Source organism: Periophthalmus magnuspinnatus, chromosome 9 (assembly GCF_009829125.3).
Source record: "Periophthalmus magnuspinnatus isolate fPerMag1 chromosome 9, fPerMag1.2.pri, whole genome shotgun sequence".
Lineage (NCBI taxonomy): Eukaryota > Metazoa > Chordata > Actinopteri > Gobiiformes > Gobiidae > Periophthalmus > Periophthalmus magnuspinnatus.
In genome coordinates, this window is record NC_047134.1 from 5,262,803 (window position 1) to 5,275,850 (window position 13,048).

Below are 13,048 nucleotides of genomic sequence, written 5' to 3' on the forward strand. Positions count from 1 at the left end.
GGAATCACACTCCTCAGCCTTCCTGGTAAGGTCTATTCCAGGGTACTGGAGAGGAGAATCTGACCGATAGTCGAACCTCGGATTCAGGAGGAGCAGTGTAGTTTTCGTCCTGGTCGTGGAACACTGGACCAGCTCTATACTCTCCATCGGGTCTTTGAGGGTTCATGGGAGTTTGCCCAACCAGTCCACATGTGTTTTGTGGATCTGGAGAAGGCATTCAACCGTGTCCCTCGTGGTGTCCTTTGGGGGGTGCTCCGGGAGTATGGAGTCCGGGACCCTTTGCTAAGGGCTGTCCGGTCCCTGTATGACCGGCGCAGGAGCTGTGTTTGCATTGCGGCAGTAAGTCAGACCTGTTCCCGGTGCATGTTGGACTCCGCCAGGGCTGCCCTTTGTCACCGGTTCTGTTCATTATATTTATGGACAGATTTTCTAGGCGCAGCCAGGGGCCGGAGGGGGTCTGGTTCGGGAACCACAGGATTTCATCGAGGGTGATGTTGTCCTTATGGCTTCATCGAGCCAGGACCTGCAACAGGCACTGGGGCGGTTTGCAGCCGAGTGTGAAGCGGCTGGGATGAGAATCAGCTCCTCTAAATCCAAGGCCATGGTTCTCGACCGGAAAAATGTGGCTTGCCCTCTCCGGGTAGGTGGTGAATCTCTGCCCCAAGTGGAGGAGTTCAAGTATCTCGGGGTCTTGTTCACGAGTGAGGGAAGGATGGAGCGTGAGATTGACTGGTGGATCAGTGCAGCGTCTGCAGTGACGCGGTTGCTGTATCAGTCCGTTGTGGTGAAGAATTTACCGGTCAATCTACGTTCCTACCCTCACCTATGATCATGAGCTCTGGGTAATGACCGAAAGGACAAGATCGCGGATACAAGCGGCTGAAATGGGTTTCCTCCGCAAAGTGGCTGGGTGCACCCTTAGGGATAGGGTGAGGAGCTCAGTCACAAGATGGTGGACTCGAAGAGCAATTAGACAGAAGTTGCTTGGCCTTTTATGGAGATTTCCTCTGAAAATCAGTCATTGCCCTGCTTAGTTATTTGATTAGATTTATAGATAGAACATCTTGTACATGTCCTGAACATATATCTTCATCACACAGGTGTAGTCTTCACATGAGCACTGGTACAATCATGAACTATAGTAATACAATAACCAACTATGGCAGTGGTTATGCAGAATAGCTAAGCATAGTTATTTATCCTAACACTTCCTATCTTAATGGCATCTGAAATTCTTGTATTGCCATGACTCTAGAACAGGGGTCACCAACCGTGTGCCCGCGGGTGCCATGTCGCCCCCAAGCCCCACATGAGTCGCCCGCAGACCTGTTCTAAAAATAGCACAACTCACTAATGAGCTGCATCTAAAATTTAATTTTATTCTGTTGCTATATTTTTTTTTTTTATCACCCTTGCGTTTATATAGATTTTAAAATGACAATATCTTAAACATATGTTCATTATACGTGAAGTTTAGATAAGTTAAGGTGAACTTTGAACTACTCACTTCAAAGGTCAGTATTGTGCGTATGACAAAACCAGTGCTCCACTCGCGGGCGCTGTGAGGATGTGCTGAAAGCAGTTTCTTACTCCAAAACATGGTATAAAATAAAGAGATCACTTTCACAACGATTTAAGACTGTTAAAGAAACCTGCACGTATCTCATCTGCGGAGCGACTGTGGTGACGGCAAAGCTGCACAATGTGGAGGGACACTTCACTACCTCTCACAAAACTCCACACTAACTCCCCACGGGGATGCAGACTATGAGCAGAACAAGCCCAGAGCTAAACGCAGCTTTGGGTAAACAACAGGCCTTTTTCACGACACCGGTGAAAAAGTCATACAACGCAAACGAGATTTATTTAAAAATATGTAAGCTTATTTTTCTTTAACATTACATAATTGATAACTTTATGAAACATAGTGCAATGTTATTATTTATGTTTTGTTAAAAAGGTTTGTCAATGGATAGTGAAAATGGGACACTTTTCCTATGAGATGTAGTGATGTAAGTGTCATCTGGAAATTTAACAATTACTAAGATTAGTAAAGTTAAAGTGCTGAATACTGATATCTGTTTCCCTCCTTGCTCATTGTTGATAATTATTTTGAGAAATCATTAATGTGATCAGTGTCTTGCAACATGATCAGTGTGTTCACATAGATGATTATCATTTATCATTATTAATAATGTATAACTAAAGGCAAACTGAGAAAATGTGTTATTTCAGAAGAGCGTCTCAAACTGGTAGCCCTTCGTATGACTCAGTGCCCATAAAGTAGCTCTCAGGTTAAAAAAGGTTGGTGACCCCTGCTCTAGAATATGAATCACATCTTCCTATTTATAACATTGTACTTTTGCCATGAAATTATCAAAAGATTTATTCATAAATGTTTACTGTATTTTTTTCTATCTGTGACTAGTCCAATTAACTTGCTATATTACAACAAAAACTTGCATTTTAGCGGTATTTTTATCTGCCCCTTATCTATATGAAATATTATTAGCATATATATGATGTCATCTGAAATCCAGCACTTCTGAAGCTGAGCAATAGATATGTTGTTGTTTCAGATGAGTCTCCCTTTGAAGGCCTACTTTCCAAAAGCTCCTGCGGATGTGCTGCTGCCTCTGTTGACCCAGCCCTCAGGTCAGTGCTAGTGGGTCGGCCAGGACTATTGGGAGAAACTGCCTTCTGGAAATGTTCCTGTATTATTCTTTAACTTTGGATAAACACTGATTTCCTGCAGGAGAAATAGGGATTATAAAATTTGTACTCATCAGTAATCCAAGTTAATTTATCACTATTACTAAACCTATAGGCTCCACACTTAAAGTGCTATATACAATGGAACATTTGTATATAGCACTTTTCCACCTTCAAGACACTCAAAGCGCTTTACATCAAGGAACTACTCACCCATTCACACACACATTCCTACGCCAGTGTACACAGACACTGGGGTTGAGGTGGGTTAAGTGTCTTGCCCAAGGACACAACAACAGCATTTGTCTATGGGAGCTGGAATCGCACCGCCAACCCGAGGGTCACTGGGTCTGACTGCTCAGCCAGTAATGTTTATTTTAAGAGCGGGATTCGAACCTCCAACCTAAACTTATCCTGAGCCTGGGACAACGTACCGGTGAGGGACTGACTAAAACCGCATTCAGTGCCCGGAAAATGGCAAAAATCAAGTAGTAAACATGACCCGATATGCCAGTGACAGGTATCAAAAATTTGAACTCGATGAGCTCTATTTGACCTCGAGAAAAAAATAATAAACGACTCGGTAGCACCACCTCAAACTTTCATTTTCATGGGGCCAATGGGAGCCCGAGCAGGAAAAAGTCAACATAAAAATGTGAAACTCGCACCAAAAAATAGAACATGTCAGGGCATGACAAAAATTATATTATGGCCCCACCCTAAACCATACAGGAAGTCAGCCATATTGGATCAAACCCGGGAAAAACAAAAGCACACACCCTCGCATTAAGGACATCTACTTGCACAGTTTTCATCACAAACGCTTCAAATTTGGCCAAAACCTATGTGTGATTAAAGATTATCAATTACATTTTGAATATGGGTGTGGTCAGGGGGAATTTTCAACAAAAATATGTTTTATTTTGAAATTTGTCAGTAAAAATGTTCAAAAATAACTCAGTAGCGCCCTCTAACATCTCCAATACATTTTTGGCCAAAGTTTCTTATAGACAATTGAAATTGGGCACATACATTCGTCTTGCCATACTGAACAAAAATGATGATGTCAATGAGGACACACCTACAGTGAAGCAAATAAGTATTTGAACACCCTGTGATTTTGCAAGTTCTCCCAATTTTCATCTTAGGCGCATGTCCACTGTGAGAGACATAATCTAAAAAAAAATATGGAAATCACATTGTATGATTTTTTAAAGCAGCATTTATTAAGCAGGGGAACCTTCCGTGCCATGCATGATTTTAAACCATGACGTCTTAGTGTATTACTAACATTAACCTTGGAAACGGGGGTCCCAGCTCTTTTCAGGTCTTGACCAGCTCCTCCCGTGTAGTTCTGGGTTGATTTCTCACCTTTCTTAGGATCATTGAGACCCCACGAGGTGAGATCTTGCATGGAGCCCCAGTCCGAGGGAGATTGACAGTCATGTTTAGCTTCTTCCATTTTCTAATAATTGCTCCATCAGTGGATCTTTTTCACCAAGCTGCTTGGCAATTGCCCCCGTCGCCCCTCCCTGGAAGTCTACAATTTTGTCTCTTGTGCATGTTGACAGTTCTTTCGTCTTGGCCATATTAGTAAGTTGGAGTCTTACTGATTGTATGGGGTGGAGAGGTGTCTTTATGCAGCTAACAACCTCAAACTGTTGCTTCTAATTTAGGATAAGTGGAGTGGAGGTGGACTTTTTAAAGGTGGACTAACAGGTCTTTGAGGGTCAGAATTCTAGCTGATAGACAGACGTTCAAATAATTATTTGCAGCAATAACATACAAATAAATTATTTTAAAAAATCATACAATGTGATTTCCAGATTTTTTTTAGATTATGTCTCTCACAGTGGACATGCACCTAAGATGAAAATTTCAGATCCCTCCATAATTTTTATGTGGGAGAACTTGCAAAATCACAGGGTGTTCAAATACTTATTTGCCTCACTGTATCTACAAACATATTACCATGGTAACATAAGAAATTTGTCATTGAAATACATGGGGTTCAGAGTACAGGACTCAGTTATAGACTAAATATATGCTCTACAGTAGTCCAACTATGGCCTAAAATTCAAGTTTCCCAAAGTAAGGAGTAATTTAAAAGCACAATTAAAAAAGATGAAAAGTATCTCTGTGGCACCCCCTTAAAAAGTCAAAATATATTATGCCAATGGAAGAAGACTCCAAATCTTTTTAAACATGAAAAGATGAAACTTTGCAAGTAAAAAACATCTTAAACCCAACAGGAAGTCAGCCGTATTGGGTGGAATCCCATTTTTGCAAAATTGCACTTCTCTTACTTTTAATTTCCACCTTGTAATTTCTTTCAAAATGATTGAAAATTGGTCCAAATAATTTAGATCAATTTGCAATGAAGTATAATTCTTTAGATCTGTCATGAATTCTAAAATTGAATTCTTTTTGAAAAGCTTAAAAATGTGTGTATTTCTCAGAGGTGATGTCTAATTGAGTCAGACCCAATGAAACATTTGTGTGCATTGATGACCTGAACACAGCTATGTACAAGTTGTATAGTTATGACATGAAAGTGCTCTACTGCACCCCCTTGAATATTTGAATGGGTCCACAAAATTTATTTTGTCAAAGAGCATTGAAATTTGGCATGGACATTAGTCTTGCCATACTGAACAAAAAATCCAATAAAGACAACTCTATTTCCAACCATGCAGGTGTGAAAATGTCATAAATTGTCTTATTGGACTGAACGGAGGAGTATTAGATAAGCACTGAGTATGGGGGGAGGGGCAATGTAAGCGGGGACAAGAGATGCGAACTTTGCGGAAGCATGTACCCCGTGGTCGCAAGGGGTTGGCGAGGGCCTTTATCACTGCTTGCACTTTTAGTTATTCTTGTTATCTGAATTTTTACTGGCCATGTAAGTGTATTCAGTGAAACTACAAAGTTTAAGGTGCAATGTGTAGCTTTTCTAGTCTCCATAACAATGCAGTTACTTTGAATGTTCCACAGAATGGCATTATAAATATTATATATTTATTTAATTGTGTGTGTTTTATTGATAAAAAGTAACAAGCATTCTAACTTTGAGTGTAATTGCCTCTACACAGATCTGATTCGTAACTTGGCCTTGTAGCACCAATTGTTTGCCTCCATGGAGTTGAGCTTTAATGCCATACTGTAGAACATTTTAATCTAGGTAATGTAATAACATCTCCATAGAAACAAGCAAGGTGGTGTACCTTCCACCAGAAGTTACGCATTGCAGCTTTACTATGGCTGAGGGAAAGAGAAACTTTACACAGCTTTAAATGGGGCTAATATCACTGAAACACTTAATTAGACATTTAAAATTAGTTAATGATAATGTTCATAGATAATTAGCTTATAAATAATATGCAAATAATAAGCACAGAAGCCTTCCATGATGAGAAGGCCAGTTATCTCAGCCGGATTGGCATTACCTCGGCCCCACCCTGGAGCCTGGTTGGGATAGGTGCTCGTCAGCGAGCGCCTGGTGGCTGGGCCTTCCCCCATGGGGCCTGGCTGGGCTCAGCCTGAAGGAGCAATTTGGGGCTCTCCTCCTGTGGACCCACCACCTGCGGAAGGAGCCATGGAAGGCTGGTGCAAGGAGATCTGTCGCCTCCATGACCAGATCTCCGGAGATGGAGACTGGCTCTGGGGACATGGAATGTCACCTCACTGGGGGGGGAGCCTGAGCTTGTGCAGGAGGTTGAGCTTTACCGGCTAGATATAGTCGACCTCACCTCTGGAACCCAACTTTTTTAGAGGGGCTGGACTCTCCATTTCTCTGGCGTTGCCTGCGGGGAGAGGCGGCAAGTGGCTGTGGGCTTGCTCATTGCCCCACTGCTCAGCCACCTGGTGTTGGAGTTCACCCCGGTGAACGAGAGGGTTGCGTTCCTGTGCCCTCGGGTCGGGGGTAGGTCCCTCACCCTTCTTGGGAGTCCCTGGGACAGGTACTAGTCAGCGCACTGACCGGGGACTCTGTTGTTCTCCTGGGGGACTTCAATGCCCATGTGGGTAATGACAGTGACACTTAGAGGGGCGTGATTGAGTGTTCTGTTATTGGATTTCTGTGCTAGCCACAGTTTATCCATAACGAACACCATGTTCAAGCATAAGGACACCCTAGGTTGGAGGTCGATGATCGACTTTATTGTCGTGTCATCTGTCCTCCTGCCACGTGTCTTGGACACTCGGGTAAAGAGAGGGGCAGAGATGTCAACCGAGTTGTATCCGCTGGCGGAAGAGGAAGCTGGACAGACCTGGCAGGCCCAATCGTATCGTGAGGGTCTGCTGGGAACGTCTGGCGGAACGCTCTGTCAGGACCTCCGGGAGAACTTCTCCCAGATCCCAAGGAAGGCTGGGGAGCGGGCCATGTTCTGTGCCTCTATTGCCGGCAGGTTCGCTCATAGCTGTGGTCAGAAGTGGGACTCCTGAGGCAGCTGACAAGTACCGGTGGGTCAATCGTGCCGCGGTTTGTGCTGTTGCAGTGACAAAAATTCGGGGAGGCCATGGAGGAGGACTACCGGACGGCCTCAAAGAAATTCTGGCAAACCGTTTGACGGCTCAGGAGGGGGAAGCAGTGCTTCACCAAAACTGTTTACAGTGCAGGTGGAAGGCTGCTGTGTCAGACATTGGAAGGAATACTTTGAGGATCTCCTCAATCCAACTGCCACGTCTTCCGAGGAGGAAGCAGAGACTGGGGACCCGGAGGCGGACTTGTCCATCACCGTGTCCATCACCGAGGTGGTTTGCAAGCTCCTTGGTGGCAAGGCCCGGGGGGTGGACGAGATTCGTCCCGAGAACCTTATCTTATGTCTCTGGATGTTGAGGGGCTGTCTTGCTCCACAGCAAATCCGAGGCCATGGTTCTCAACCGGAAAAAGGTGGCTTGCCCTCTCCAGGTGGGGAGTCTCTGCCTCAAGTGGAGGAGTTCAAGTATCTCAGGGTCTTGTTCACGAGTGATGGGCGGATGGAGCGTGAGATTGACAGGCAGATTGGTGCAGCATCCGCAGTGATGCGGCCGCTGTATGAAACCATTGTGGTAAAGAAAGAGCTGAGTCGAAATCTCCCAATTTACCAGTCAATCTACAGTCCTACCCTCACCTATAGTCATGAGCTCTGGGTAATGACCGATAGGACAAGGTTGCGGATACACACGGCTGAAATGGGCTTCCTCCGCAGGGTGGCTGGGTGCTCCCTTAGAGATGGGGTGAGGAGCTCAGTCACACGAGAGGAACTCGAAGTAGAGCCTCTGCTACTACACGTAGAGAGGAGCCATCTGAGGTGGCTCGATCATCTGCTCTGGATGCCTGCCTAGGGAACTGTTCTGGGCATGTCCCACCGAGAGGAGGCCCTGGGGACACGCTGGAGGGACTATGTCTCTCGGCTGGCCTGGGAACGCCTTGAGGTCCCACTGGAGGAAGTGTCTGGGTTGAGGGTCGTCTGGGAGTCCCTGCTTAGACTGCTGCCCCCCCCCGACCCGTTTTCGGATAAGCGGAAGAAGATGGATGGACAAATAATGAGTTTGTTTTTTCTGGCCTAAAATATGTAAAAATTGCACAGATATTGTGAACCATGTATTGAGCTATGAATTTGACTGTAAAAACAACAGTATTGTTGCCAGGCTATAATGGACAAATATAGTAGGTATAGTAGGTATAGGTTATTATTGGGAATGTTAATCCAGGCCAGCCATCTGCGGTGCTTACCTGCAGTGCTTGTCTGTGGTGCTCATATGCGCTGCCATGTGTGATGCCGCGTGCATGCTCATCTGCATTCTCGTCTGGATGCTCGTCTGCTTTCTCCTTTATTCATGCATGTGCCTTGATAATGGCTAAAATAGAAGGTGAGTCGCACAGCATTTAAATGAGGCTGAATGTTAAATGGACTTATGTCTAGTCACTCCAGGTTTTTATTCTGTTTGAGACGTGTAATTAAACCAAGGCCACTTCATGAGTTAAGATGGAAAAGATGATTCAACAGATTCAATTTACTCTTTAAAACTGTGCACGGCTCATCTGCAATGTGTAACTTTTCTGAAAGTACACCACCTGCTTGTTTCTATGGAGATGTTATAGTTTTACCTAGGTGAGAATGTTCTACAATATGTCTCCATGAAGATGAACAAGTGGCACCACAAGGCCAAGTTACTGATCAGATCTGTGCAGAGGTGATCATACTCAAAGCAAGAATGTTTGTAATTCAGCTCCATCTACTTTGGCTCCAGATCATTTTCTATTGAAAAAACTGTGCCTCTCTCTGCAACTGCTGCTATCAGACTCGTAATTTTGGTGTTATAATGTTCATATTAACCCACTCTACATGATCCTGGGGTTTTTATTTCGGTATTGTGTCCGTAAATCAAGATATGAACATTAATAACAGCTGAATTAGATGCCTTCTTTCCCCGAGGTTGCTCCGGCTATGGGTGACGACATACTCCCTTAGTCCACTTCTTTATACAGTTTATGGTTAATATAAAGAAATATGATCATTAAAAACCCCTGGGGTCATGTGTCAGTTAATACATTTTTGGAGTATTTGAGGGTATTTAAGATAAAGTCCAATGAATTTTAAAATAAATCTTCTAATTTTCCTCATCAAAACTACTGACATCAGATCAGTTTACATTTGTATAATCTAACTCTAAGAAATCAGCTTACAAAGGTACTTACAGCATGGCAACCACCCTTTGTCATTCTGCCTCAGAATGACTATAAAATTTCTTGTATCACAAAATAGAACTTTTAAAAAAAAAAGTTTGTTGTCCTGACAGGCCTAATCACACCCACAGTAAACATTAAGACACTTTCCATCACATACACTCTAATCTGGACACAGAACAGTTGGTTTTTGAATCTTGAATTGTATTGGATGCAGAGTAGGTGAATGCAGGGGCATGCTGGACCAGTTTATCTGTATGTGTCCAGACCAGACTGTGGGCAGGAGTGACTTCCATGAATGAAGTCATTTAGGGACAGTGTGTGGAGCGCAGTGTGTGGAGCCTGACCTAGTGTGGGTTTAATAACCCTACACTAGGTGCTTGAGGCCCATTTGTGTTGTGGTGGTGCTTGAGGCCCATTTTTCACCACAGACTTGATGGAAATACTGTAACGTTTGACTTTTTATCAAGAGCTTAGGTGGTTTAGCTTCTGTTTAGCCCATAGACGGTTATAGGGGAGAAGAAGGAGCCAAATTCCATATTTTGTAAGTATTATGAGTATCATAGCAACCAACGAGCCAGTCCAAAGTGAAGGTAATGCCCCTTCCCGCCTGCACCACTGGTTCAGCAGGGAGTGGGGTTTTAGACAATGCTGTCAATCATGTCGCAAACGTTTGCGGGAGTGACCTCGGGGGGGGGAAAAGGTGCCTGATTTGTGTGTTATTAATGTTCATATCTTGATTTACTGACACAATAGTGAAATAAAAACACCAGGATCATGTACATCCTGGTGTTCTTGGTGTCTTAAAATGTATGTATTACATTTTACCATCATCATTACCAAAATGACGATCCTGACAGTAGAGGGGCCACAGTTTTTGCAATAGAAAGTGAACTGGAGCCAAAGTCGATGGAGCCGGAAGCATGATCACTTTCTTTTTGGAACACGGCAGCTAGCAGGTTAACAATGTCCATATATATGTACAGGTTTAGCCTCCATTTAGCCTGGTTTAAACTTCATGTATGACAGTGTGATGTGGAGCAGCTGTGGCATATAACCTAATGGAAAAAGTAAAGGCAGGCCATTATATCATTTGTGGTTTAGTAAATAAATGCCAATCAAGTATAAACTATAATTTGAATTGGAGCAAATTATCAAAAGGCTGCAAACACTGCCCTTATTTAGATAATGGAATGTCCCCTGCAAAGGATTAAATATCCTGTCTTAATATAAAACGAAATATTGTAACTGTAGATTAGACTGCTGCAAACATGTTCTGAAATTCATAAGATTCTTCTTTTAATTAGGGGAGGGGTAGCTCAGCTGGTAGAGCGCTTGTCCACTGACCCACAGGTTGAAGGTGCGATTCCAACTCCCACAGATGAATGCTGTCATTGTGTCCTTGAGCAAGACATTTAATCCACCTCATCCCCAGTGACTGCGTACACTGGTGTATGAATGTGTGTGTAAATGGATGACTGGTTCCTTAATGTAAAGCGCTCTGAGACTTGTAGGTGGAAAAGTGCTAAATATAAACATGTCCATTTACCATTCACAGATATAATATTGATATCGGACACTGGTGGCCAGAATTGAACATTTTGATGGATCTCATATAAGTTCAAAGATATCGGTTCAGTTGATATTACGCCAGTTTATAGAACAAAATGGGATAAGAGGATTTTCTGCACACTGTTGGCCCAAACACCTGATAATACTTTTAATTAAAAATTGTTCTGTTGTTACTTTAAATGATAAACAACAGTTAAAAACTCGTTTGCATCATTTTTATCTCACACTGTGTGTTTAAAGGAAATAAATAATATTTTCAGTCTCTGCTCTGGTATCAGTTGATATCGGGATCGGCAGATACTTAAAGCAAAGTAACGGCATCAGTATAGAAACAGAAAAAGCTAGATTGGTGTATTAATTTATGAGTTGATGTTTTAGTCTTCTGTCAAATGTGAATGCTTTTGGAGTAGAGATGGTAAATCCCTCATTGGTTCAGGAGGTTAGTCATCTGAGCACTGTTTTTGAAATCAAGATGTTTCTGCTCCCATCCAGAAGATGATCACATCTTTATATAGCACTTTTCCACTTTCGAGTCACTCAAACTTTTTCATCAAGGAACCACTCACCTATTCACACGCACACACACATACACCAGTGTATGCTGACACTGGGGGCGAGGTGGGTTAAGTGTCTTTCCCAAGAACACAACAACAGCATTCATCTGTGGGAGCTGGAATTGCACTCCTCTACCAACGATTCGTATGTCGAAAGTGGGATTTGAACTGCCAGCCTTTCATTTTATATTTGTTAGAAGACACTGGATTTAAACTACACAGAGCTAAATTCAATTCCTCAATGAGAGTTTTCAGTACCAACGAAAGGTCAACTTCTGAAGAGTCGTTAAAACATCTTCATTTCAAAAACTGTCCAGATGAATACCTGCTAAAGCTCCTGGAACTGTTTACTTTTAAAGGACCCATAGTTCACTATTTACTCTGTTATAATGTTGTTTCCTAATCACAAACATACTTAAAAGAAAAGGAAAATAAAATATGTCAACTGGACAAAACATTGTAGGAGTGAAGATGTTTCACTGTTCATCCAAGCTGCAGCGGCTTCGAAACAAACCCTGAAACAAAGGCTGAGTTCTTCTCTCAAACAGAAAAGACTGTTCCACCTAGTGATGTCATGCAGTAATACAGAAAGTGCTCCACTGTGTTTTTAAATTCCATACACCTTCACTAAAATCATTTGGATGATTTCCTCCCTAGAATTCCCAATCTCTACAGAACTAAAAGTAAAAAGTGTCTGTTAACTTGAAAACTACCACTTCATGACATCACAAGGTGGAACAGAGCATTTTGAGCTTGGGAGACGTAGACAGACTAATAATAAAGGGTTACTCAAACATCTGTGAATGAAACAAAACACAATCACAGGTATGTTTTTGAGGAGATAACATGATTTAAAGCGCACAAGAGTCAATTTTTTTCTGTAATATAGGAGCTTTAAACATATTGTAAATTGCAATGCTTTATAAAGCCATGGGAATATATGTATTTACTAACCATTATATTAACATGAACTTTTTAGAGATGTCTGAAGATGCTTGGAGGGATCATCTCAGCTGGGTTAGTGGCTCATTACAGAGGCTGTCAGAGGAGGAGGAGCGGAACAGCGATGGGACTAACAGGTCAGAAAAGTGTAATTTTATGTTCTCTGCATTAGCCAATCTTGAGGTAGACATCTCCAATTGCTCCCTCTTCCGGTATTCCGCCTCATTATAGACGATTAGCTGGGGCGGGCAGAGAGCGGCACAAGGTGATTGTTAGCCAGTCTGGTGAGAGTGAAAGGGGAAGAGAAGGCAGACAAAGGAGGAAATGGCTCCAGAATTAGCATAAGTGTAACATAAGGTTTTCAGCTAAAGTTAATAGGCTCAAAGGGTAACCCACTGTTCATGTCATATTGTAGAGCTTCAAGCCTTTGTCTGCTAAAGGTTTTATGTTAAAAGTAATAGTGGGTTTAAGAACTACAAAGGCATTTTAGTCACATAACCAGGGTTTGAATACACAGAAGACATCAGATATATGAAGCAGAACGTATAAAATTAAGTAGTAAAGCAAAAAGTTAAGCATCTCTACTAAATATATTTCC

General features: G+C 42.5%; 1 protein-coding gene across 1 annotated transcript in view; it reads left to right on the forward strand.

Annotated features, from left to right (window-relative positions):
• Positions 1-13,048, forward strand: part of fancc (FA complementation group C) — a 77,206-nt gene that overhangs the window by 51,086 nt on the left and 13,072 nt on the right. The window contains exons 11-12 of the mRNA XM_055224342.1: positions 2,580-2,655; positions 12,488-12,587. Of these exons, the coding sequence (XP_055080317.1) occupies positions 2,580-2,655; positions 12,488-12,587 (176 nt within the window). The remainder of the gene's footprint in view (positions 1-2,579; positions 2,656-12,487; positions 12,588-13,048) is intronic.